Source organism: Dermacentor variabilis, chromosome 3 (genome assembly GCF_050947875.1).
Source record: "Dermacentor variabilis isolate Ectoservices chromosome 3, ASM5094787v1, whole genome shotgun sequence".
Taxonomy (NCBI): Eukaryota; Metazoa; Arthropoda; class Arachnida; order Ixodida; family Ixodidae; genus Dermacentor; species Dermacentor variabilis.
This window is the reverse complement of record NC_134570.1, coordinates 189,502,479-189,525,717: the sequence shown is the minus strand read 5'-3', so window position 1 is coordinate 189,525,717 and position 23,239 is coordinate 189,502,479. Positions and strand designations below refer to the sequence as shown.

The 23,239-nt window shown below is 48.0% G+C and overlaps 1 protein-coding gene across 1 annotated transcript in view; it reads right to left on the bottom strand.

Annotated features, from left to right (window-relative positions):
• Window positions 1-2,194, bottom strand: part of LOC142574959 (meso-2,3-butanediol dehydrogenase-like) — a 46,789-nt gene extending 44,595 nt beyond the window's left edge. The window contains exon 1 of the mRNA XM_075683940.1: window positions 2,003-2,194. Within this exon, the coding sequence (XP_075540055.1) occupies window positions 2,003-2,194 (192 nt within the window). The remainder of the gene's footprint in view (window positions 1-2,002) is intronic.
• Between the last annotated feature and the right edge of the window lie 21,045 nt (window positions 2,195-23,239).

Genomic DNA, 23,239 nt, shown 5'->3' with positions numbered 1-23,239 from the left:
CCGCCCTCTCTTTGTCCGCGTTCCAAGCGCTTGCGTATCTCCTTTCTTTTCCTTCCACTCTCCCGTGGTTGCGATTCCATCTAAACTTGCGTGCCTAGTTTTCTCTGGCACCTCAGGGAGGCGGTCCTATCGTCGAAGCGAATGTATATAAAAATCACGGTAAGTGAGTCCGTACCCATGTTCAAAATTCGTTGTCACCTCTGTGTCGTATGCTAAACAGCTTCGCTCGTCATCCACCTTCACAGAGTAGAATGGCCCATAATTTTTACAGCGCAGCTGTTTATGCGGACCTTGTGCCGTCGTTGTCGGGCTTCCCTTAAAAGGGGCAACTTGACCTAGCAGGCAAGGCAAATGAGAGCTCAACAGGTGGAAAGGGGTTTGAGTGACGCCCATTCCCCCTCTGCAGAACGCTCTCTTATACGCGAATTTTATACGGCGGTCACACGGTGCAGTGTCGGCGATCGAGCCTGATGGGCGTTGAATTTATCGACGATTGGTTCTATCCTGCCACGAAAGAAACAACTGTTATGCTTGGGGTTTGCTGCCAGCGAGCAGTGTCCAGTCATTGAAGCGACATACAAAAAGCACGTGGCTGCCGGCACTTCTTGCGCCAGCAAGAAGTGCCGGCAGCCACGTCAATCGTCAAGCCAATCCAGCCAATCCTCAAAATAATTGTTGCCCCCGCATCTCCAGTGGTAGGTTCCACGTCCAATATACGGAGATTTGGAATAGTGGTTCCCCATATTCCATCTTAGTTACAACTATGGGAAGACCATGTGTATTGCGTACTCCTGATGAAGAAGCTGCCTACCGCGAGCGTCAGTGAGAGTTGGCTCGTGAACAGGCTCTTGGTCGTAAGGCCTACCCCGAGGTGCGCGCCAGAGATGCGTAGTTTGAACGGCAGCACCGAGAAGCCGATACTGAAGTGCGCGCCCCAAACGCGCAAACACATCGGCAGCGTCGGAAGGTGGAAGAATGGTGAAACAAAAGATTTTCAATATAAACTGGTTGCGACGTTTGACTTGCATGGTATAACACTCCGTATAACTCACACAGGATCGCTGTTCGGCCATCTTCACGGACTGTAAGGGGCGGTGACTTTTTCCTGTGTGCGTGTCGCGCGTTTTCTTCGTCGATGTAAAATGAAAAGAGCACTCTACAAGAACACTTAATACGTCCCTACCAACGGTTTCACCAGCCGGAAAGCAAAATACGGTAGGTTTCCGCGGCATGGGCTTTGTGTGCTCTTTTGTTAAACTCAGCGTCACAAGCTGTCGCTGCCAGCCTAGCTGTTGTGGACACTCTCGGGTAACCCGGTAAACTTCGAATGGGTAGGAAGTATGTGTTCAAGCTATAACTCTCTTGTACTATGCAATCCTGTTTTGTTAGTACCTGTTACTCAATTTTTGGACCTTGCTGAATTTTTTTGGTGTCTATGCGAGAAAATTTATTTTTGTGCCAAATAAAGGCGCTAGCCGTATACTAGAATAATTCTGTTCAAACAAATTTTCGCATAAAAAATCACGATTATAAGCCATCGCGTCCACTCTTAGATTTAATACTCAACTCTTTGGAAGGCTCTATGCTCTGTTCTGTAAAAATATGTGCCAACGTAGAGCAGTAATTTTAATGTTATATTTAAGATATCTATTATAAAATTTCTCAAGACTAAGTTCTCACGAAGAACGGTGAAGCAGTTGGTGGCAAAAAGAAGTTGCAATTTCGCCCGTAAGGCGAAGCCCCGATTAGGATACCAAATTAGTAGACAAAGTAAGGATAGTAGTTTTATCGGCCGTATAAACTTGTAAATATTCCCTCACTCACTATATTAACAAGCATGGTGCGACGCGTACACAAGCAAACATGAACCCATCTCACTCGACGAGCGCAAAAATTTTTGTCAGCAGGCTGGTGTGAGGAAGCGCGCAAGAAGGATCGAGCGAATTGGCTTTCGTGCGGCTTCTCGTTTCGTCGCGGACTAAGCGGTGAGAACACAGCGCACACGAAGCTGTCGGCCCTCTGTGCGCCTGGATGCCTTGACTCTGTCGTCATCGCAGTTCACTTTCAAAGTAGAGCCCGCAGGGCCGCCCCATACGCAGCAGCCGCCAAAGTAGATCGCTCCCTCCAATGCCCCCTGTGCTCCCTCCACTCCTCCCGGCATTGCTCCCTTGCGGGCGCGAGGTAGAGCCGCCATCGTCAACTTGCCCTTACACGCTTTCAGTCGCACATGCGACGATTTTATGGCCCTTCGACCCTTCACGGAACCTCACAACGATGCTGACGGTAACGGAAGAAATGCGCAAAGAGAGTCCGTATAATTGCTATAACAATAAAAACTGCCAAACACCTTACTTTTTCTTCTGGCACTCCTCTGGCATGACATTCTTGTGCGACTCTCTGAAGTTCTGTCAAATTTCTCGCCGTCAGCGACAGCCAAGACCCTAGGGAGGCGAAGTGCAGTGCTGTTGCTTCTCCAATCCCCGACGATGCGCCTGCACGTCAACACAGCATGAGTTCCTGTGAAATGTTGCTTAATAGTTGCAGCATCAGCACTATCGTTTAACGTACATGCAGGGAGTGAATGTGCAGATAATAAAGCGTGCTGCATTGGATCCCCCACATCAGAGTATCACGAAATGAGCCCCGTTTCTTTATACGGTGAGACCTTATGCACGGTGTACTCGCCATTCATGGTTGAATCACTGGATTCTTCAAGGGCATTCCAAATTCTACACAAACACCACATCCAGGGGAGCATTGCGGGAGAAGAACTATGGTGTTTCAACAGGACAGTCATCGCGACGCCGCTCTGAGAATATCGACGAACGAATTACCGAAATCTGGTAGGTCGCAAAATAGTTGCAATATTCTTGACACTCAACAAACTCCACATTTGTGGCCGGTGCCTGAGCATGCTATTTCAATACTATATAGGAGTATTCTATAGATGTTCGCATCGCAAAAACCGTCTTAGTGGCATTCTGACCTTTGCAGCAGATGGAGTGCGTTTCCCTTATGCGCCGGAAAAAAAGCGTTTGTCGCACGCTTTTCTTGGACAAACAACTCGGAACAGGCAACAAATAAGGTGATTGTACATGGTTCACTTATCGCGAATAGCGCAGCAAAAAGAAACGAAAAAAAATTCGCCGACGATTGCGAGACTCACTAATGCTAATTTTGATCGCAGCTGTTCAGGAATATTGAATTCGAAATAATTTGTGCCAAAGAATTTCAGTCTCAGCGACAGGATCCTATCGGCGGAGGCGCTGAACCTCTACTCAGGCAGCTAGTTTAGCCGCTGCGACAGACGAGCCACTACAACCGGTCACGTCGCTCATTGTTCAGGAAAACAAGGAAAACTGGCTGACACTATTTTGTATTATGACTATATTGTAACGCTAGAGATAGAGAAGAACTACACAGTGTGAAAACTCTGAGTTACAAATTTAACTTTTTATTTATTTGGCGAAACCTCGAGGACAACACTAGCGGCGAGCAGAGTCGCGGTCATCAGAAATCTACGGGTCTACGGTTCTGGCGCGTCGGTTTTTATGCATGACTCGTCGAAGGTTCGAGTTTAATTGCTTGTACCCGCGTAGCTTGAAGAAAGTACCAAATAATTCTGGTCGCGCGCACAGTTAGACTAAATGATCGCAAATCATAGCGATTGAAACAAACGCGAACGATGCGAAACCAGGCAAACCAAACAAGCGCGTTCGAGTGCTGACGCGAGCACGGGACAGTAGGAAAGGAGCAGTCGGGCGGGTCTGCATGACGCCAGTTTCCCTGAGCACGTCACTAAAGTTGCAGATCTCATTGGTCTCTGCGGTTCGTGGCTCTCGTGTCTCGCTTTTCGCTCCGCGTTCGCTCTTTCAACTTTGGCGGTGCTCGTTCGCTCGGTAACGAAACCGCCGACGACGCTCACCCTAGGAACGCGCGTCTAAAGGTACGTTCTCACTTGCGGAAATAAGCGCGCGCAATGTGCTTTCGCGGCAAGCATTCTCTGCCGCACGAGAATGGGTACAGAAGCCATTTTTTTGCTGCGCCGCGTTCCCGCAAACCCGAGTGAGCTAATCACAGGCGCCGAAGTCGTCACATGGGCGGTAAAGTGAGGGCTCTCGCCGGGGAGCCCGACCGGCGCGCGCGCCATGTCCCAGCAGCCGGGGAGGAACACGAGACGTTCATTTGAGGGATCCTCAGCCGCACGTGCGCAAGCGTGAAGAAGAGCGGGCGCGCGAGAGAAAATATTGGTGCTTTTGCTCTTTGAATATATGACCCTACCTTGATACTACGGAGGAGGTTTCTTAGCGCGTGTTGTAGGCGTTTGTCCCTAGGCGTGCCGGCATTGCGGAGTGAAGTCGAGTTTGTTTACCCTCGGACGCTGACAGCCAGCGCGGTAGAGAGAGAGAAAAACATTTATTGAAATATAAAATGGAATTCTCGCGGATCGAGGCCTTCTCTTCTTCACGCTGTCTTCTCGTCGAAGGGAAGCCTCTTCAGCACGGGTGGTCCCTCAGTCCAGGGCTCCACTGAGTTTGGCCGCGTCCCTAGCGTGCTCCACCATCCTTCTTTGGACGGCGAGTTCGCAGCTGACGAGCCGGCTCTCCCAATGCTCCGCACTCGGGGGTTTATGATCGCGGAATGCGTCGTTTCGTTCGCACTCCCAAGTTATGTGATAGAGTGTGGGTGTAGCCCCGCACCAGGGGCAGGTGTCCCTATACTGCGTTGGGAACATCTTGTTGAATATGAAAAGGTTGGGGAAGGTGTTTGTCTGGAGCCTACGCCAGCCCGTTGCTTCCTCCTTCGTCAGCGCTTTATGGGGCGGTGGGTACTTGAATCTAGTCCCCCTGTAGTGTTGCAGTAATTCCGAATAACTGTCACTGAGGATCCCGGCGTAACTAGCGCGGTACTCCTGCTGCTGCCCAGCCCGGAATCTATTAGCTCGAGCTAGACCGTCCGCCGCCTCGTTACCCCTTATGCCCTCGTGTCCAGGTATCCAGATCAGATTGTGTTTGATTTTCGCCTCCTCCGAGGGGTTACCCCCTCTGAGGATCCTAAGGGCAGTTTTGCATATTCTGCCCCTCATGTAGTTGCGACAAGTCTCTTTCGAGTCTGTGAGAATATTTAGCTATTTATTCTCCCTATATACATGCATCGCCGCCAGCGCCACGGCGATTTCCTCGGCTTCAGCTACGCTCCGTATCTCGGCCGAGACGCACGAGACAAGCTTTTCCTCCTTGTTCATTACTACCGCGATGGCCTTTGCCTCGCTTCCTATTAAACTTATGCTCGCGTCCGTGAAGAGAGTGTTCTCTTCTCTAGCCACTGTCTTTTCTATGTATTCGGCCCTAGCTTTCCTTCTGCCTTCGTGGAGCCTGGGATCCATGTTCTTCGGTATAAGCTTTACAGTAAAGGTTTCCTAATTCCCGCCGGTACGGCCTCGTACCGGTCGACGTCTCCTATTTCGAAGCCCAGCCTACCGATCAGGTTTCGCCCCGTGTAGGTCCCCGTTAGTCTTCTCATTTGCGCTTTCCGCTGTGCTTCCGCCATTTCGACGAAGGTGTTGCTCACCCCTAGTTGCATCAGCTTTTCGTTGGAGGTGTTTCTCGGCAGGTGCAGCGCCGTCTTGTAGGCTTTCCTCAGGACGACTTCAATCTCTTCGTCGGTCGTTTTAGTCCTCACTTGGTAGGGTAGCGAGTACATGACTCGGCTGACGATCAGGCTGTTGACGAGCTTGAGAGTGTCTTCTTCTCTCATGCCGTGCCTCTTCTGGGAGACCGTGCTTATCATTCTGCTCACGTTCTCGGTCGACTTCTTGAGGAGGCCGATGGTGTGGTTGCACTTTCTGCTGCCTTGCAGCCACATGCCGAGGACGCGTATCATGTTGCGTTCGGGGATGAGTTGTCCTTCGAGGCTGACCTCCAGTTTCGCCTTGGTGGTATGTCTGCCGACTCTTAGCAGTTCGGACTTTTCGGTGGAGCACCTGAGGCCCCTCTCCTTCACGTAGTCTTCGACGCACTTGGCCGCATCTTGCAGCGCCGCTCGCTTTTCTTCCAAGGTTCCGCAGGTGGTCCAGACCGTGATGTCGTCCGCATACATCGCGTGCCGGATTCCCTGGATCTTTTCGAGTCTCTGCGCTAGTCCCAGCATCGCCACGTTAAACAGTACGGGCGAGATTACCGAGCCTTGGGGCGTACCTCTGCTAGGCGTTGCAAAGATACCGCTCCTCAGCTCGCCCAGGCCGACCGTCGCCGTTCTGCCCGAGAGGAAGTCCCTGACGTAGTCGTGGGTCTTCCTGCCGCAGTTTGTATTGTTGAGGCCCTCCATGATGGCTTCGTGGCTGACGTTGTCAAAGGCCCCTTTGACGTCGAGGGCCATGGCAACGTTTTCGCCCTTTCTCGGCATTGTAGTCAAGACTTCCTTCTCGAGCTGCAGCCGAACGTCTTGCGTCGACAGGTTGGCCCTGAACCCAAACATCGAGTTTGGATAGTATCTTCCGTTTTCTAGGTGCCGCTGGATGCGCTTGGTGACGATTTTCTCGTAGAGTTTTCCTAGGCACGACGTCAGCGAGATGGGCCTCAGGTTCTCAATCTGGATTTTCTTTCCGGGCTTGGGGATCATTACGACGATGGCGTGCTTCCACTCCGCCGGAACTTTCCCTTCTTGCCACAGCGTGTTTAGGTACTTGACGAGCTGGTCTATCGCTCCGTCGCTCAGGTTGCGTATGAGGGAGTTCCGGACTCTGTCCGCTCCCGCCGCCGTGTTCTTGGTGGCCGATCTGATGACCTCGACGACCTCCTCCCTCGAGATGGGTCGGTCCATGTCCGGGTTGTCTTCGCCTCGGTACTCACCGCGGTATCCCTCCGGCTCTCCCGTTCCGTAGCATTTCTTGCGGACCTCCTCGAGCAGCTGCTCGTCGGTGCCTTGGAATAGGTGGATCAGCCTCTGCATCGAGTTGCTGCTCTCTCGCTTGCTCTTGCTGGGGTCCAGTAGGCCTCGGAGTATCTGCCACGTCCTGGCCGTGCTGAGGGTGCCGTTTAGCGAGTCGGTGAATTGCTGCCACCCCTGTCTGGCCAGTTGCGTCGCGTACTCCTCGGCCTTCTTGGTGATCTCCGCAATCTTCTTCTTTAGCTTCTTGTTCATGCTCTGCGTCTTCCAGCGCTTGGTGAGGCTTGCGGCTTGCGGCGCTCGTGCTAAGTCAGTTGCGGCGGATCATAGCTTGCGACCATAGTAGTGTCCGGGCCGCATATATTGAAAATCTCGAAGGCAGAGTGCCTTAGCAACTACGGTTCAGCGCAAGTGGGTGAGAGGCCCCTGGTGACGATGACTGACTCAGCACCAGCGCCGCAGGCGCGAGAAAGTGTGTCCGATGTACGTCGAGAGGCAAAGTTCTGACTTGTGTTGCAGAAGTCGTGGGGCGTGGTAGTGCGGAACTTATCGTCGCAACTTGGCGCCTAGACGTAATTATATTTATTCAATTGCGTTTTTTTACTAATTGTAACAGCTTGTCATTATTTCGCATTATTCGCGGAGCCTCCAACACACCAAAGCTAGAATCCGGACTGGTCCGTAGGTTCGGGCTCGCGGAGGCCTGCGCGTGCTAGGGCTGTTTAAGATCGGCCGTCCGCGAAATGGACAGACAATTTTATATGCGAACACATCTTGGCACGCTTCGGCCACCGCGGCCCCATCCGCCCTTTCACCTATGATGCCCCCGCTACCCCTTGTGTGCACTGGAGATCCTGCGCCGCTTCCTTTATTAGAGCGTCTGGTGCTCTCCTGAGGCCTCCGTTTGCCGGTTACATGTGCCCTCATGGAGCAGTGCTTGTAAGAAATACAATCAATCGTCGCAACAAAAAAAGCGACCCGTGACTTATACAACACCTGTCATAACCTTGAACCTTCAGACACAGCGATCACCAAATAATCCCCAAATGGTGAGGCAGTGGGTCCGTACCCACTGCCTCACCACCCCGGCAGCCAGCGGCGTTAACAAACTCAACCGCACTCCATGATGCCAGCATAACTAGGGGACAAACGCATACAATACGCGCTAAGAAACCTCCTGCGTAGTGCCTAGGCAGAGTCGTGTATTTAAGGAGAAAAGGCCCCCAGATTTTGTCTCTCGCGCCCGCTCTTACTCGCGCCTGCGCACAAACGGCTGGTGATCCCTCAAATGAAAGTCTCGTTGGAGGAACAACGACTGAAACGCGAGTAGGGCTACCAGATCGCTCCAACCACAGGTAGCCCAATTCGCCTCCGCAGTAGCTCAAATGTAGCCAAAAGCAAAACTTTTGGGTTGGCCAAAAGTAGCCAAAAAGCTTTGTCTTCCTGTCAAGTCATTTCTTCAGCATATTGAATAAACTTTGGGCAATAATACCTACATATTAGTTTTTCCACGCATGACCTCCGCGCGCATCGTCACGGAGGCCATGCGGCCCGGAAAACAGATGCTGCCCAAGTGCAAGAAGTGCAGAAACGCAGGCACGCAGGCAAATTCATGATAAGGCACGTGCGGTCTTCATTGCAAATGCACTCTTTTATTTTTCCCACAGCACCAGGAAATTGCACGGCGCAATAAACGCGCTAAACAATATCATGCGTTCAGACGTTCAGTATTATTACTTACTGCTCAGGATAATTTCCCTTAACACCACAGAATGCACTAAATGAACAACTACAAAAAATTGCAAGACAAAGTCTAACACAATAGATGGTGGTTGGTACAAAATCTAGTACGATACATAGACATAAAAAACTATGTTATGATTAAGCATCACGAGCTTATTGCGAAGTGCAACTGCTTGGTCGGTACAAAATGTCATAGCTGAAACATGACAAAAATTCTTGGCTCGGTTTAAAATCCTTGCAGCAGCCTCCGTTCCTGGCCAGGCCACACTTCACGTGGAGGAGCGCTACGAATGTCTCGTTCGACATTCTATTTCTAAGGTCGGTTTCAATGAGCGAAACCTGGCTGAACATCGTTCGACGGCGGCATTTGATGCTGGCAGGGATATCAAAGACAGGAGGAGAGTTTGGAGTTGTGTAGGGAACGGATGGCTGTGGGGCAACGGAAGAGATACGTTATGCGTTGGAGCTGGGGAAATTTGGGCAGGAAATGTCCGAGTGAATTGCCACGTAGGCGCCATGCTTGAGGCTGAAAATTCGGCAACTTTCGGTTAGGTACAGCTCGGCGTTCTCCCTCCGTTCTGGCGCCGAGGCCACCCGCGCCGCAGCGTCAACGGGAGCTAGAAGCATGTCATGCTTAAAACGTAGGACGCCGAAAGCTCACATGTGGAGGCGGCGACAGTTCGCTGGCGCGCCCGGGTAGCGTTACTGCGCGGATTCCTGAGGCCAGCTTACATATATAAAAATTATCAAAAGGCCGCGATCCTGGACCTTTTGACATGCATATGTGTTCTCTAGCATAGAGCTTGCAAATTTAAATGTAGCAGACGCGCTCAATTTGTTTGGCCAGCTGTCGTGTGCATTTTGATTCCAACGTGCTTTTCAATTGTGCTTAACTATTTTCACTTTTTTTTACACAGGAATAAGATGTAGCCCAAAATAGCCGCATAGCCAAAAGGAAAATTCGGACGCCAACTCGGACAAAAAGTAGCCCAATTTGGCTATTAATAGCCCAATCTGGCAACCCTGAGTTACGCGAGAAAATCGAGAGAGAAAGGGCGAGATTCTCGCCTGCCCGCCGCTCTCCACCACCGCCATGGGGGCCGTGAACGCGCAAGCGCGCCGCCTCGCGTGCGCAAATTTCTGCAAGCGAGGAAGTACGTTAAGAGTTGTGCTTTCATAATACGCGGCAGATTTTTGTGACCACTCAGAACCACTACTCATATAAAGCGTTTTTTTCGTGGGCACCATGTTATGAGCGTCGCCTTTGGAACGGGGCGGTTGGTTGCGCCACCAAGCTCTTGCTATCATACTGCCTCATGTCCTACCTAGGTTAAAAAGAAAAAAAAAACCCTATGAACTGTCACAACCAAATTTTTTTATCCCTTATTGCGAACTTTGCTTTTCTACGTCTCCGTTTTCTGTCGTTTCCCCACTTTTCTTGCACCAATCTTCCAATCACCTCTTAATGAATGAATGGATCGTATGAGTGTCCCCTTTGGAACGGAGTGATGGGTTGCGCCACCAAGCTTTGTTATTATACTGCCTAATGTCCTACCTAGGTTAAACAATAAAAAAAATAAAAACAACAACGCTATGAACTCCCACAATCAAATTTTCTGATCCCCTATTGCGTGCGCTTTTGTTCGTCTCCGTTCTTTGTCGTTTCCCTACTTTTCTTCCACCAATCCTCCTATCACCTCTTACCAATCGCTATTGCGGACATGTTCACCTTTCCACTGCACTCGCTGAACCCAAGGGCTGCAAGGAGGCCAGTGGTGCCTAAATTTACCGCTGGGCAGACGTCTTCCCATTCTAATAAAACATGCTCCGTACTTTCCCCAGCTTTACCGCAGCAAGCACATGCTTCTTCTTCCATCTTATATCTCGCTTTATAGGTGCGTGTTCTAAGGCATCCCGACCTCGTTTCGAAAAGTAATGAGCTTCCCTTTGAGTTATCATAAATTGTTTCTTTCCTCATTTCGTTTTTTCCTATTAAGTACTTACTCTCATGGCAGGTTTCTTTTCTATTGCCGCCACCCATGGGATTATATCAGCCTCTCTGACTTTCCGCTTGACGTTCTTTGTTGCTGTGTTGCTCACCCTACAGGCCGCATACTTGCTGGTAAGCTTCTTAGTTCTTGTCCTCCACTGTGAATTAATGTTTTTCCTGTACAGATACCTGAACACTCTCCCAGCCCATTTACTTTCTTCCATATTCCTCAGCCGTTCTTCATACTCAATTTTAATGCGAGCTTCCCTTACTTCAAAACTAATCCAGCCCATATCACCCTGCACAGCTTCATTTGTAGTTTGTCCGTGAGCGCCCAATTTAAGGTGACCCACTGACCTTTGGTTCCCATTGAGTCCTGATTGTACCCCTGATTTAAAGCAAACAACCGCATTTCCAAAAGTCCTGGAACCAATACACCTTTCCACATACTTCGGAGGACCTCGTATCTATTGTATCCCCATAGCGCTCTGTGATTCATTATAGCTGCATTTCACTTTCCCTTTACTATTATTGTTTTTTCCTGTGTTTCCATATATCTATTGCCTTCGCTTAAGCATATACCAAGGTATTTATATTCTCTTACCCGAGACAGTTCCCGGTCCCGTTCTGCCACTGTCTATTCACTGTTTTCATTGAATACCGTAACATCTGATTTTCTAACACTAAATTTCAGACCTAAATTGTTGCGTTCCTGTCCACAGATATTAGCCAGACGTTACAAATCACTTTGCTTGTTAGCTAGCAACACAATGTCGTCCGCATAAAATAAACCGGGAAGCTGCCGCTCTACTACTGTACCCGCCTGTTCGTATGAGATATTATACCCGATATTACTTCCTTCTAGCGCCCTCTTCATCCTCACCACGTGTATCATAAATAGCAGTAGGGATAAAGGACACCCCTGCCTCAGTTCCTTGCTGACACCAACCTTCTCCTCGCTCCTCATCCCTTCCCATTCAACGCAAACGGTATTTTCTAGGCAAATCTCTCTCAAAAGCTGCAGAAAATGGTTACCTGGGCCGTCCCCTTCCAAAATATCCCACAATATACACCGGCCTACGTTGTGATACGCTCCTGTAATGTGTAAAAAGGCCACGCTTAAAGGTCTGCTTTCTACTCAAGATATATCAATAAACTGAGTAAGAACAAATAAGTTATCATCCATACGCCTACCTATTCTGATGCGAATCTGAAGTCCTCCCAAAATTCCATTATTCTCTGCCCATGCTTGCAGCTTTATTTGAATGCCTGCATTGCTAGCCCGTATATTACCGATGTAATGGTCAACGGTCTATACGAGTGAATTCTATCTTTCTTCCCCTTACCTTTATAAATTATATTCCTTCTACTTTGTCGCCAACTGTCCGGTTTTCTTATATCTTTAATGTTTTTTCCACTGTTTTCACCAGAGCTTCCTTACTTTTTGGTTCATGTTCATTAATCAGCCTAGCGGGAACCTCGTCTAGCTCTGTGGCTGTGCGCTTAGGAATTTTCTTTTCTACTTTCTTCCAGTTGAAATTCGTCAGCACGAGCTTCTTTTCCATCTGGTTCTCTTTCATACTCTCTTCTTCTTCGAATACAACCTCGTGATTGCCTTCGAAAGAATCGGCTGTTATTTTTCGGATGTAATTTAAAGCCGCTTCCCCTTCCAGTTTGTTTCCTTCTTCGTCTAGGATATGTTGTTTTATTGTTGTTGACTTCCTGCCTAATAATTTTATGTGGTTCCAAAATATTCTAGGTGTGGCCTTTTTTCTCTCACGTATTTCTGACAACCAACGTTCACTTTCGCCTTTTATCTTCACTTGCACCAGTATTTCAACCAGAGACTTTTTCTCCCAGTATATTTCCCAGTTTCCGGCTACTTCATCCTGCGGTAACTGTGCCTTTCTGCCTGCCTGTGCTCTCGGGATGCTTTCTGTCGTTCAGCAATCACATGTCGTATCTCCCTGTTCCACCAGCTTTTCGGGTTTTTTTTTCCATTCCAACGAACATGTTGTTTCTCTTTCCGTATTTCTGTCGTTATTACATTTAGAAGCTCGCTGTAATCGCACTCTTGGCCATCTGCCAAGTTTTTCCTTGACTCTAGTGACTATATTTGTTATTTGTTCAGTGTTCATATTTGGACTGGCCATTTTGCACTCCTTGATCTCTTTCCCAACTATATATCCCATTTTCAAAATGATGCGTTTATGGTCACTTCCTATGCTAATATACCCTCTCTAATCATTGACCATTTCACTCAACTTATCATGAATTCCTTCTGTCATCAGGCGGTAATCAATGGTTGATTGCCGGTTTCCCACTCCCCACGTGATCTGCCCTTCACACTTAGGCCCTCTATTCACGATAACGGGGTTATGTTGCTCACAATGTTCTAGCTAAGCAGTGCTACGCAGTTGCGCCATCTGTGAGCAGCCGGCATGCTGTCTTGGGCGAGCGCTCCGTTTTGGGTGGCAGGTGTACGCTCGGCGCTGGTTTCAGGTGTTTATTCTCGCGCTCGCGCGGTCTGTTTAGTGTGACGTGGCGCCTTCTATGTGGAAAATGGTTCTGTGAGACGTACTGAAGTGGTTTAGGTCTGTATGGCCGGACTTTCTGCTGGCCTTGAGGCGGACGGTGCACGGAGCGCTATGTGTGCGCGCATATTTGAGCCTGCGATCAGCCTCAGAGATCAATTGTGTATTTCTGAATGTTCCGTTCACTTATTAGTGGCGTTATTACCGTATTATTATCTAGTTCTAAGCTGCGGTTTAGGAGGAATGAAACATACGCGACGATCGTAATACCGTGTACCGTTCTGCTACGATAGGAGCTGTGTTGTTATACTTCGACATGCGTTCAAACTGTTAGCTGCAAATCACATTGTGTGACTACTTGGTTCGGTGGATGAGGTTCCCACCCATGAATAGAAGAGTTTTGGTAAGTAATAACAGCGTACCTTACAGTGTGAACTATACTTGTCCAGCAAAGCGACCGTTCACGAACTGCGCGAGCATCCTAAGCAAAAGGTGTCTGGAGGATTAAAGATATCTTTGTTCTACATAGCGCTTAATCGAAGCATGCGGCATCAACGTTTATAGATCTATAAACGTTGTGCGGCGGTGACTATGCGAAGTCTTACTGCGGCGTTAGCCCGTTTTCTCTTCCTTATTCGAGAAAGAGGATAACTGAACTTTTTTTTTCGGTTGTCTTCGTTCCGTTCTCTACGGCGCACTTACACGTATTGCGGAAATTTTGTCCTAAACATAGCCATCACATTCTTTTTATGCGATCTCTCTCGAATATTATGGCTTTACACAAGGAAAGAGGCAATGCCGAAACACATATTTTATAATTGTATCATGCTGGTTCACCAGCCGCAGTGATCGCTGTGTTGACCAGGCCCATCGGCTTCATGCAGGAGGCTAGGGTAGACAAATAGTAATTTCAAGCCTATTTTACTTCAACTGCGTGAGAACAATGCCGGTGCATCCCAAATATTTCATAGCGCCTGCCGCTTAGACGTTTTGTGGTTGCCTTAGGTTGACGGCGCACGAGCATGCGCTCTTATGTTTTAGTGCCTACGCCAAGCGATCAGATTTTGAGTAGATTTGCCATTTCACGCTGGTAATACAGAGACGTCGGTTCTATTCGTTGAAATAAAACCGATATATGCAAAATAGTTCACAACATACAGACACACTGCGGCTGATAATAAGCAGATTTTTGGGCTAGTTGGTTCGTTGCATCAATTGAAGTCATTGCGCTGGACCTTGACCCGGACACGGACGTCCTGTCGTCTTTCATGTGCGTGTCAACATCCAGCGCTATGACTTCAATTGATGGTAATACGCGCCACATGTTTGCGCCACCAAGAGATACTTCCGCGTGCTGTAGTTACCGATGCACTCAAAGGCTTCCCTGACGAACCTATATGAACAGACATTGCGTAAATTTCACACTGCACGATCTAAACAATCTCGAAATCGTTCCGCAGCGCGCGACAGCAATACTTTGAAGCAGCGCCGCGTCGGATCGCACAAGCTAGAGAGGAGGAAAGGTTCGCCGCGCGCCCTTTTCTCCTCGCCCGATGAAAAGGTCTATAGAGCAAATGAGATAAAGGCGGCGCCCGATACTTGCTATAACCTCACAGCGTTTTTCTCAGAAGGAGGTGTTTCAGTTTTCCTCAAACTATTTCGCAGTGCTTTTCTAAATACTAACACCACCACGTGCTTAGGTTGTCTTATTACCTACTGTATTCTTGCGCGTCATTATCAGTAGGATTTGTGGCATCTGCAATAGCCTAGGTGGCATTTTATCTAGCCTGTGTTAGGCCCAGTCATTATTATAAAGGTAGTGAGTGACTGAAGGCGCTGTGGCTCTTGCTACTGGCCATTCACGCATAATATATGCAGAAGTCTTTTGAATTGCGAACTTTTGCTACATCCGCTTCGTTTGTGTTTGCTGGCGAGAGACCACTACCAAGTTCTGGGATGTTCACTAGCCGCGATAGCTCCAGGACTATGCGACTTCGCTGGAGAGCACTACGTCATGCGTTTGCTCCCTGCCCTTGCGACCGCATTTTGATGGTGGTAGAATGCATAAATGATTTTGTAGAGTCTAATACTATTAGGTTGTTGGAAACCTGGTTTGTTGGTATAGGGCACGGAGTAAACATTTAGGAGGGGAAACTCCCGTCAGCGCGAGCGAGCGCGGGCGACCAGGTAAGGTCACAATTGTTGTATGCGCCGACGGGACCGTATACAGTGGCGGCGCCATGCGGCGCGTCGGAGAAGCCGCAGCGAGAAAAAAGAAATGCAGCGCCCGAGCAGGCGGCTCCGGCGCGCTCTCAACGGCGGTAATTTCTTTCCAGGCCGCCAGGCGCCGCCAGCACGATAACGGCTCCGCGGGCTTGTGACTTCTTCTGGTCGCCGCAAACAGCGGAGTTTCCACTCCTAAATGTTTCTTGCTCCGTGGTATAGGGTCATGCCTGCAACAGCGCGACCGGACAGACTATGAAAAAGGAATGGACATCTAATGGGCGCTGGAGTGAAAACAGTTAAGAAAAGGATTTAACCGAAGCGATTATGCTTTCTTCAGCACTCGTTCTTTCAGCATGATGGACACTGACAGTAGAGAAGACAGCGCAGTGCGTTAGTTAACTAACATTGGTTAAGTAACTTCTACTTACTGGTTTTTAACTGTTAACCTCAATGTTGCAAGGTCAGTATAGGAGGAGAATGCCGCAGGAGATGTACAATTTGCGTGGATTTAAAATGCGATATTACTTTATATATTTAAATCAACTATAAGAGCAGAACTGATCCCACGGGTGATTGTCGACAGTAATGCGAACAGCCTTTGAGCAATACAGCTCAAATGCCTGAATATACTGAATATACCAGAAGTCACGTTTATTTAATACGTGTAGTGATAATTGTGGGAGTTCTGTGGCCAGGGCTATATGCCACATACTCCGATATCGTCCCACTTTGCTATTCCACTCGCTTGCCGGCATCGCCCATGCGCATAGTAGCATGAGGACAACTACATGACGCCAACGCAGTGATGATGGTATGGCGAAAAAAATATTGATGAAGCTACAAAGGCGGAATAACAACGACGCCATGACGAAAAGACCTCGATTATTCTATTGTGCGATAAGGACAAGAGCGTGACGACAACGATATGAGAACAATGAGACAATGATGTCTCTATGACGATCAAGGCGTGACAACGACAGCATGACGAGAACCGGAGAAAGAAGCTGGAATGACGAAGATGGCCCGACGATGGCAGAATGAGTACGACAATATTACAACGGATGAATGATAGCGTCTATCTGACGATGGGATGACAACAGCAGAATAAGCACGACAGCATGAATAGGATGGAATGACGAACAAGGAAATACGTCGATGGTTGGACAAAGGCGGTATGACGGCGACAGAATGACGACAATGGATGACTTTACTGATGTGGTTACCTTAGTGAAACTACTTGACACCAATAAAAAATGAAAACGGTATGACGACGATGCCTCACCACAACGGCATGACGAGAATGGGATATCAAACTTACAGTATCGACGATTTAATAACCACGATGACATCATGACGATAGTAATTGAAAGAATACATGAAAACAACGGTATGGTCGACCACGCAAAGATGGTGATGGCGTGACAACTGCATGAGGAGAATCGGGTGACGAAACTGTGGTGACGAAAATAGCACAATCACCACAGTATGACGAGTACTGTCTGGCAATGGATGCATAATAGCGACGGTCTCGCGATGACAGCTTGACAATGGAGGCTTAATCATGATTGAATGACGAACGTACGATTGAAGAAAGACTGACGTTAATATAATGACAAAGGTTTGGTGATTACAAAAGAATGAGGAAGAAAGATTGACGTCGGTGGAATGACGAAGGCTTGATGACAATGTGATGTAGTTGCTGAAGTTTTGACAATTATAAAATGACCACGTGAGTACGAGCGCATAACTTAATTCGGATGACAAAACTGGAATGACGACGATACACGGACCACGACGGCTTCACGACTGAGTACGCATCCCTAGTGGCCCCAGCTTTCAGACAATTGAACTACTAGGGTGGAGTAGAAGGCATCGCGACGTCAGCATGACGAGAGCCAGATCACGAAGCAGGAATGACGAAGATTGTACGACCACAACGGTATCCCAGTGGGGGTGTGAGAGAGAATGCGTGATGGACTGTATGATGATGTTGGCGTGACGACGATGGCATGACGAGAGTCGGAGGACAAAAGTGGAATGAAGACGATGCAACGACCAAGAAGACCTCATTAACACGCGTCCTACTTAGAAACACAAGCTATGAGAAAATTTTGGCTGCTGGGTTGAGATAGAAGGTTTGATGACAACGGCATGACAACAGTAAGACCGCGAAGCTGGAATGACGACAATGGAACGAGCACGGTGCTATTACTAGCAGGGGCACATGCGTACAACCCAAGCAAGTAGACACGTTGGGCCTGTGCTTCAGCGTAAGAGGGTGGATAGATAGATAGATAGATAGATAGATAGATAGATAGATAGATAGATAGATAGATAGATAGATAGATAGATAGATAGATAGATAGATAGGCTCAAAACAGCTGAAGCCAACAATGAATGCCTGTCAGGGGGGTGAATCTCCGCATGGCTGCCATTGGCTGTTTTCGAGCAGACGCTCTTTCAACGCTAGCGCCAAGGTCCCCTTCAGTTAACGGCCCTAACCAATGGACGACGCAGAAGCAAAATGGCGGCGGACACGATTGTTTGCGTTGTCATGGCAACAGGAATACCAGCCACGTGACGCCTCCTCTCCTAAACGTTTTTCTGTTCTTTTTGTTTTTATTATGTCGACCCGACCCGCTCAATTTCGCCCTTTCCCCCATGCGGCGCGCGCCGCTTACAGTTATTTTTTTTTTTTTTTGCCTGTACGTGGCGCGTATTTTTTTTTTTATCGCGCGCGTGCTACGGCGCACCACGGGCCCACAATGCGCGCGCTACGCAGCGCATTGGCATTGCTTGCGAGCTGGTGCGTGGTGCGCCGCGGGCTATGCGTTGGCACGCACGGAGTCTTGCCCATACTTATATTATACCAGCCTGTGCCGGGACATAAAAAAATATTCCACTTCTAACACAACAGATGTTTAGTCTCGCTTTATTGACTTCGTTTCCGAAAACAGATTTGTCTTATAACGTGATGGGACGCACGCTCAAAAAATAAGCAAAGTGAAAGGTGCATGACATATGCAAGAGTACTAAACACAAAAGTTCACACACCGTGAAATAACAAAAGAAAGCGCTAGAAAACGCGAAGGCCGTTTCATGTACAAAACAAAAAAAAACTAGATTTTTATATCACGCCCTCAAGACTGAAATGTAGACGAGCTTCTGATATATGCACTAAGATATTGCACAAAATTGAATGACATATATGACATAGTCATGACAACTATAGAAATGGAAAACTCACTGGTAATGGCAAAAACAATGGCACGCAAAATACCTAATATATAGAATAAAATGTCAACATTGTTTGATTGAGAGCCATACCAAAAAAAAGAAGCGCTTACTTATAAATCTGCACGAAAGTATATGAAATGCGTGACATGTTCATTACTGCTGAACAAATTGAAAAAGACATACCAGAACAAAAATAACATTGTACTAAAAACTTAAATACACATTATCACATTATTTTGCACTTGGCCACAACTTGAGTAACGGTGGCAAGGGGAGCAGAAGCTAGTCGGCTTTTGCAGCAGCACGTAGAAAACGTTCGCAGAAAGGCTTATTCCTCAATCAAAGACCAGGTAAAATAAGCCAACACGACTTTTCTTTCGACCCGAATGCAATGCTTAGATAAAATTACGTAAACTTAGGCACTAAGTCGTACCTACTGGGCACTTCTTTGCATAATAAACACGAACTGCTAAAATCTTCATGTAGGACACTTGCAATGCTCATGCTTTCCAGAAGAAAAAAAAAGCCTATCATGCGTACACATGAGGGTTGTTCGCGCGGTTTTCCCATCGGCGGTTACTGAGACAGTACACAAACACGAACAGTAATTTTTCAGCTGTTAGTACGTTTATAGAACGTGACACACAGAAAAAGCACTGAGGGCGCTATGGAAATTTGGGCAAGTTACTGAAGTTCTAGAATGAGACTTGGCACAGAAAAACATGTCATAGGCCAGGTGTGAATGAGAAGAAACATCCATGTGTCAGCTTTCTCTACCGGGATCAGGCAAGTGTAGCACAATCAAGGCGCAACGACGTCCGGAGCCTCAAGGAGCACACACATGGACAAGGCTGTGTTCGTGTACATGTACATGCGCCTTCTGATGTCCTTGGGTCTGAGCGCTCACCTGTTGTTTTTAGGCACCCGGAACAACCTTGCAGGGTTTGTTTTTGACGTATATGTGCACCACTGCACGATGCACGAGTGGTACGAGTCGTGAAACGGGTGAAACATCGCGGAGCACAAGCACACAGCTACCGAGAACCACGGAACTGACGAAACTGCCCGCGCCGGTCAACGCACAGCAGCGCACGCTTTGCAATAAGAGCAGATAACGAAACATGAAACGCCATGCAGCGGGCTGACGCATAGGGCCCGGTGGCGAATGCAACAACTGTATATTTTTTTTTGTGCGCTGCATTTTTTTTTTTTTGTGGCCAATCTTCGTTGTTTCTTTCTTTTTATGAACGGGGCGTTCTTCCGCAGAAGAGCGTGGCAGAAAAGGCGCTCTATAGAAGGAGACAGGCAAGACGAAAATGAACCGCTGATTTCCTTTGTATAGACGAAGTTTTGCCCGTCGAAGCCGCCACAGCGCCAAACGCAAGAGGGGCACCACGCGGCTGCATTCGGATATCGACGGCGCGAGGCGGAAGCGCGGAAACATGCACGCTTGCAGTCTCGGGGGAACGCGCATGCGTGCAGGCGTCGGTCTCGCCACCAGGGGTTCCCCGCTAGCCGGGCACGATGGTCGTTTCGCCACGCGCTCGCGCACCCCGCAATATTTTGTGGGCGAGTGTACAACGCATCGATGCGATGACCGGCGAAGGTTTGTGCTGCAAGTGTCAGTAGGTCGCCGAGACATGGTCTTCGCGAGATAAGAGGCTAATGTGCGCACAGGCGGTAAACCTGATGACGTAATCAGAAAGAGAGCTGGAAAATAATAAATGAAACGCAAGTAGGTTAACCAGGACACAGCTCGGTTGGCTACCCTACACTGGCGGAAGGGGGGAGGGAAAAATGAGAAGAGAATGTGCACTGCGGATATCGCCAGCGCGGTAACAGTTTTCTGCTCTATATCCACTGGCGGTCACTAAATCTCGATGACAGACGGTTGCTCAATCCGGTAGCTTTAAGATGTCGCAGCAGAGCTCTTGTAGCCTTTTGTAGCGCGAATATGCCAGGTCATGGTCGCAACATCTTGTTCACGGTGAACTGGTTTCTATCTAACTGATTCACAGCTGTGCAGATATCATTTCTTTCATTTTCAGAAGATGGGCAGTAGCACAAAACACGTTCTATAGTCTCCGCGACACTGCAGGCATCGCACTCGGTGCTATCAGCCATTCCAATCAAACACGTATATGTATTGGTGAATGTTACGCCCAAGCGTAGGCGGCACAGCATAGTTAAACGGTTCTCTCTCTCTTCTCATAGCATTCCCTCGAACCATGTATGCCACTGCGGCTGTTTCCTGCGCTTTAGTGAAATGATGACATAAAGAAACCAAATCAGCCGATAAACTTCACGTGGCTAGTTCTACGACCGCTTTGTGCGCCTAATTTCGGTATCAGAGCTTTCGGTATCAGAGCTATTTCGGTATCTCAATACGAATGACATGTTTTATTGAATTGATGTTGGCTCTTGTGTTGTCTTTTTCTAATGCTACCATTTCAACATTTGCATTAAAACCAGCAACTCGAGTTAATTATCGCAGTGCGATGCATTGTATAGTCGCTCCTTATTTGCGCGTTTGTGAGCTAAATCTTAATGTTTCCGTTCAGTTAGGTGAGGTTAGCGCTGCCTTTGTCAGGCTATTCGGCGCATGACTAAGCAACGATCCCCTTCTTTGGTAGAATCACGTTTGCAGTCTGCACAGCAAGAGCAGCTGCGTTGATCTACGAGCGGCTCAAAGTGTCCAGTTATTACCGCTCCATGTGCGCCCCAGTTACGTGTAGCGATGCCTCGTGCGCGTAGAAGAGTCGGAGCTTGGGTCCCGGCTGCGGATGGTGCCGCCTTTGTGCCAACCGGATGCATGATCACCCTATCATCGTATGGTAAAAGGCTGACGCTTACTATACATATAATAAAAATTGGCCAATTTCACATTTCTAAGTTACCTCATCGCTTCAAACTTGCCACAAAACCAAGAAATACATTTTATTTTAACGTTCATGACAAAACTGCTGCATATATTCTTATGTTTTTTCAATATTTATAGACATTCTTAGCTTTCGATCAGGACTCTAACATTATTTTGCCGGGTTTGTAAGCGGAAAATAATTTTTTTAAGGTGAACTCCAAAACTGAAGCTGACTTGCATGAATTTGCTGAGAGAGAGAGAGAGAGAGAGAGAAATGATGCGTAGAAACTGAGGGAGCTTCACCAAAAGTAGTTCTGCTTGGCTACTCTTCACGAGGGGAAGAAGTAGTGGGAATCAAATTGAAGGGGCACTTACTTATTCCTACGTACGCGCTCTTTCAGTCGTCTTAACTTGGCCTTACTTAACGCCAACGTTCGAGAGTTCAACTCCCAACCAAGGTCGTAGGTTCGAGTGCCTTCATTAACTGTATCTGAATTAAATGTACATTAATTAACTTCGCCTAAGTTAACAACATTGGTCGTGGGTTCGACTCCTACCGAATGTTGTGTGTTCGAGTCCCCTAATTAACTACATTTTAATTGTATGTGACTTATTTAACGGTACCTTAATTAAACCAAAGGTCGTGGGTTGGTAGCCTTTTTGGACCATCGTGTCGTCACAGCAATGCGAGATTTTCTGCCTCATAAGCCATCTAATGCTTTCGCATTAAAAAATAGAACGCGAGCGGAAAGGGAGAGAAAGAAAGAAAGAAAGAAAGAAAAAAAGACAAGCAAGAACAAACCGCGTACACTATAGAGCGGTAGGAGGCAGCGCTCTTAAAGTCTAACCCTGCAGACCGCAGGAATTTTATTAGCGTAAATAAGGTCTGCGGGGGCGTTCATTTGGAGCACTGGCCTAGAGCTCTCAGTTCTGATAGTGGACGATTGTGCAATTGGTCCAGCAAGTTGCATATCACTTGTCTCTCGGCACTATAACGCGGACAAACACACATAACGTTTGCGATCATCACATCACATCTAGATGTGTCGCACGCAGGACTGTCGCCCATTCCAATAAGGAAGCCACAAGAGTTTGTTAAGGCAACGCCTAGCAACAGACAGCACAGCATGGTCTGTTCACGTCGTGGTAACAAAGGCGCCAGATGCGTCTGTATATCTGGAGACAACGAACGCAGACAAAACAAGGTGAAATTGTTTGAGTCGAAGAGGCCCACGTTACATTCACAGGGCATCGATTGCCGCCCAACCGTAGCCTGTATTCTCAGAAGCAGAATCAAGACACATTCACCACTTTCATGTGCAGATTACGTGGTTTTGTCGGCATGGTCAATCGCGCTGATGTTCCAATGTCCGGGACGCCGTGGAACGATCAAGTTGGGTCACTTGTCATGGCTGCAACGATAAATCTGTTCAATTTCTGAGGCCAGTTGTTCATTAGGTCCGCGGCACATTGGATTTTGTGAGCCATGAAAGAGTGCCTTCGAATCACTAAAAGCTGTCCATTGTTGCGGTGGTGCCTGATTGACAAAATCAAGTGCAGCACAGAGTGCCGCACGCTCTGAACCCGTCGATGTGGCCCCACATTAACCAGCTTTCTTCAAATATTGTCGGGATGATGACTGCAGCAGCAGACCTGTTGAGTTTACCAAACTATATGTGTAGAGATGTCTCCAAATCTGTGACCTTTTAAATGTCTTCCAATGTGGCTTGCTTCAAAACTTGCAACGATGTGCATGCTTTC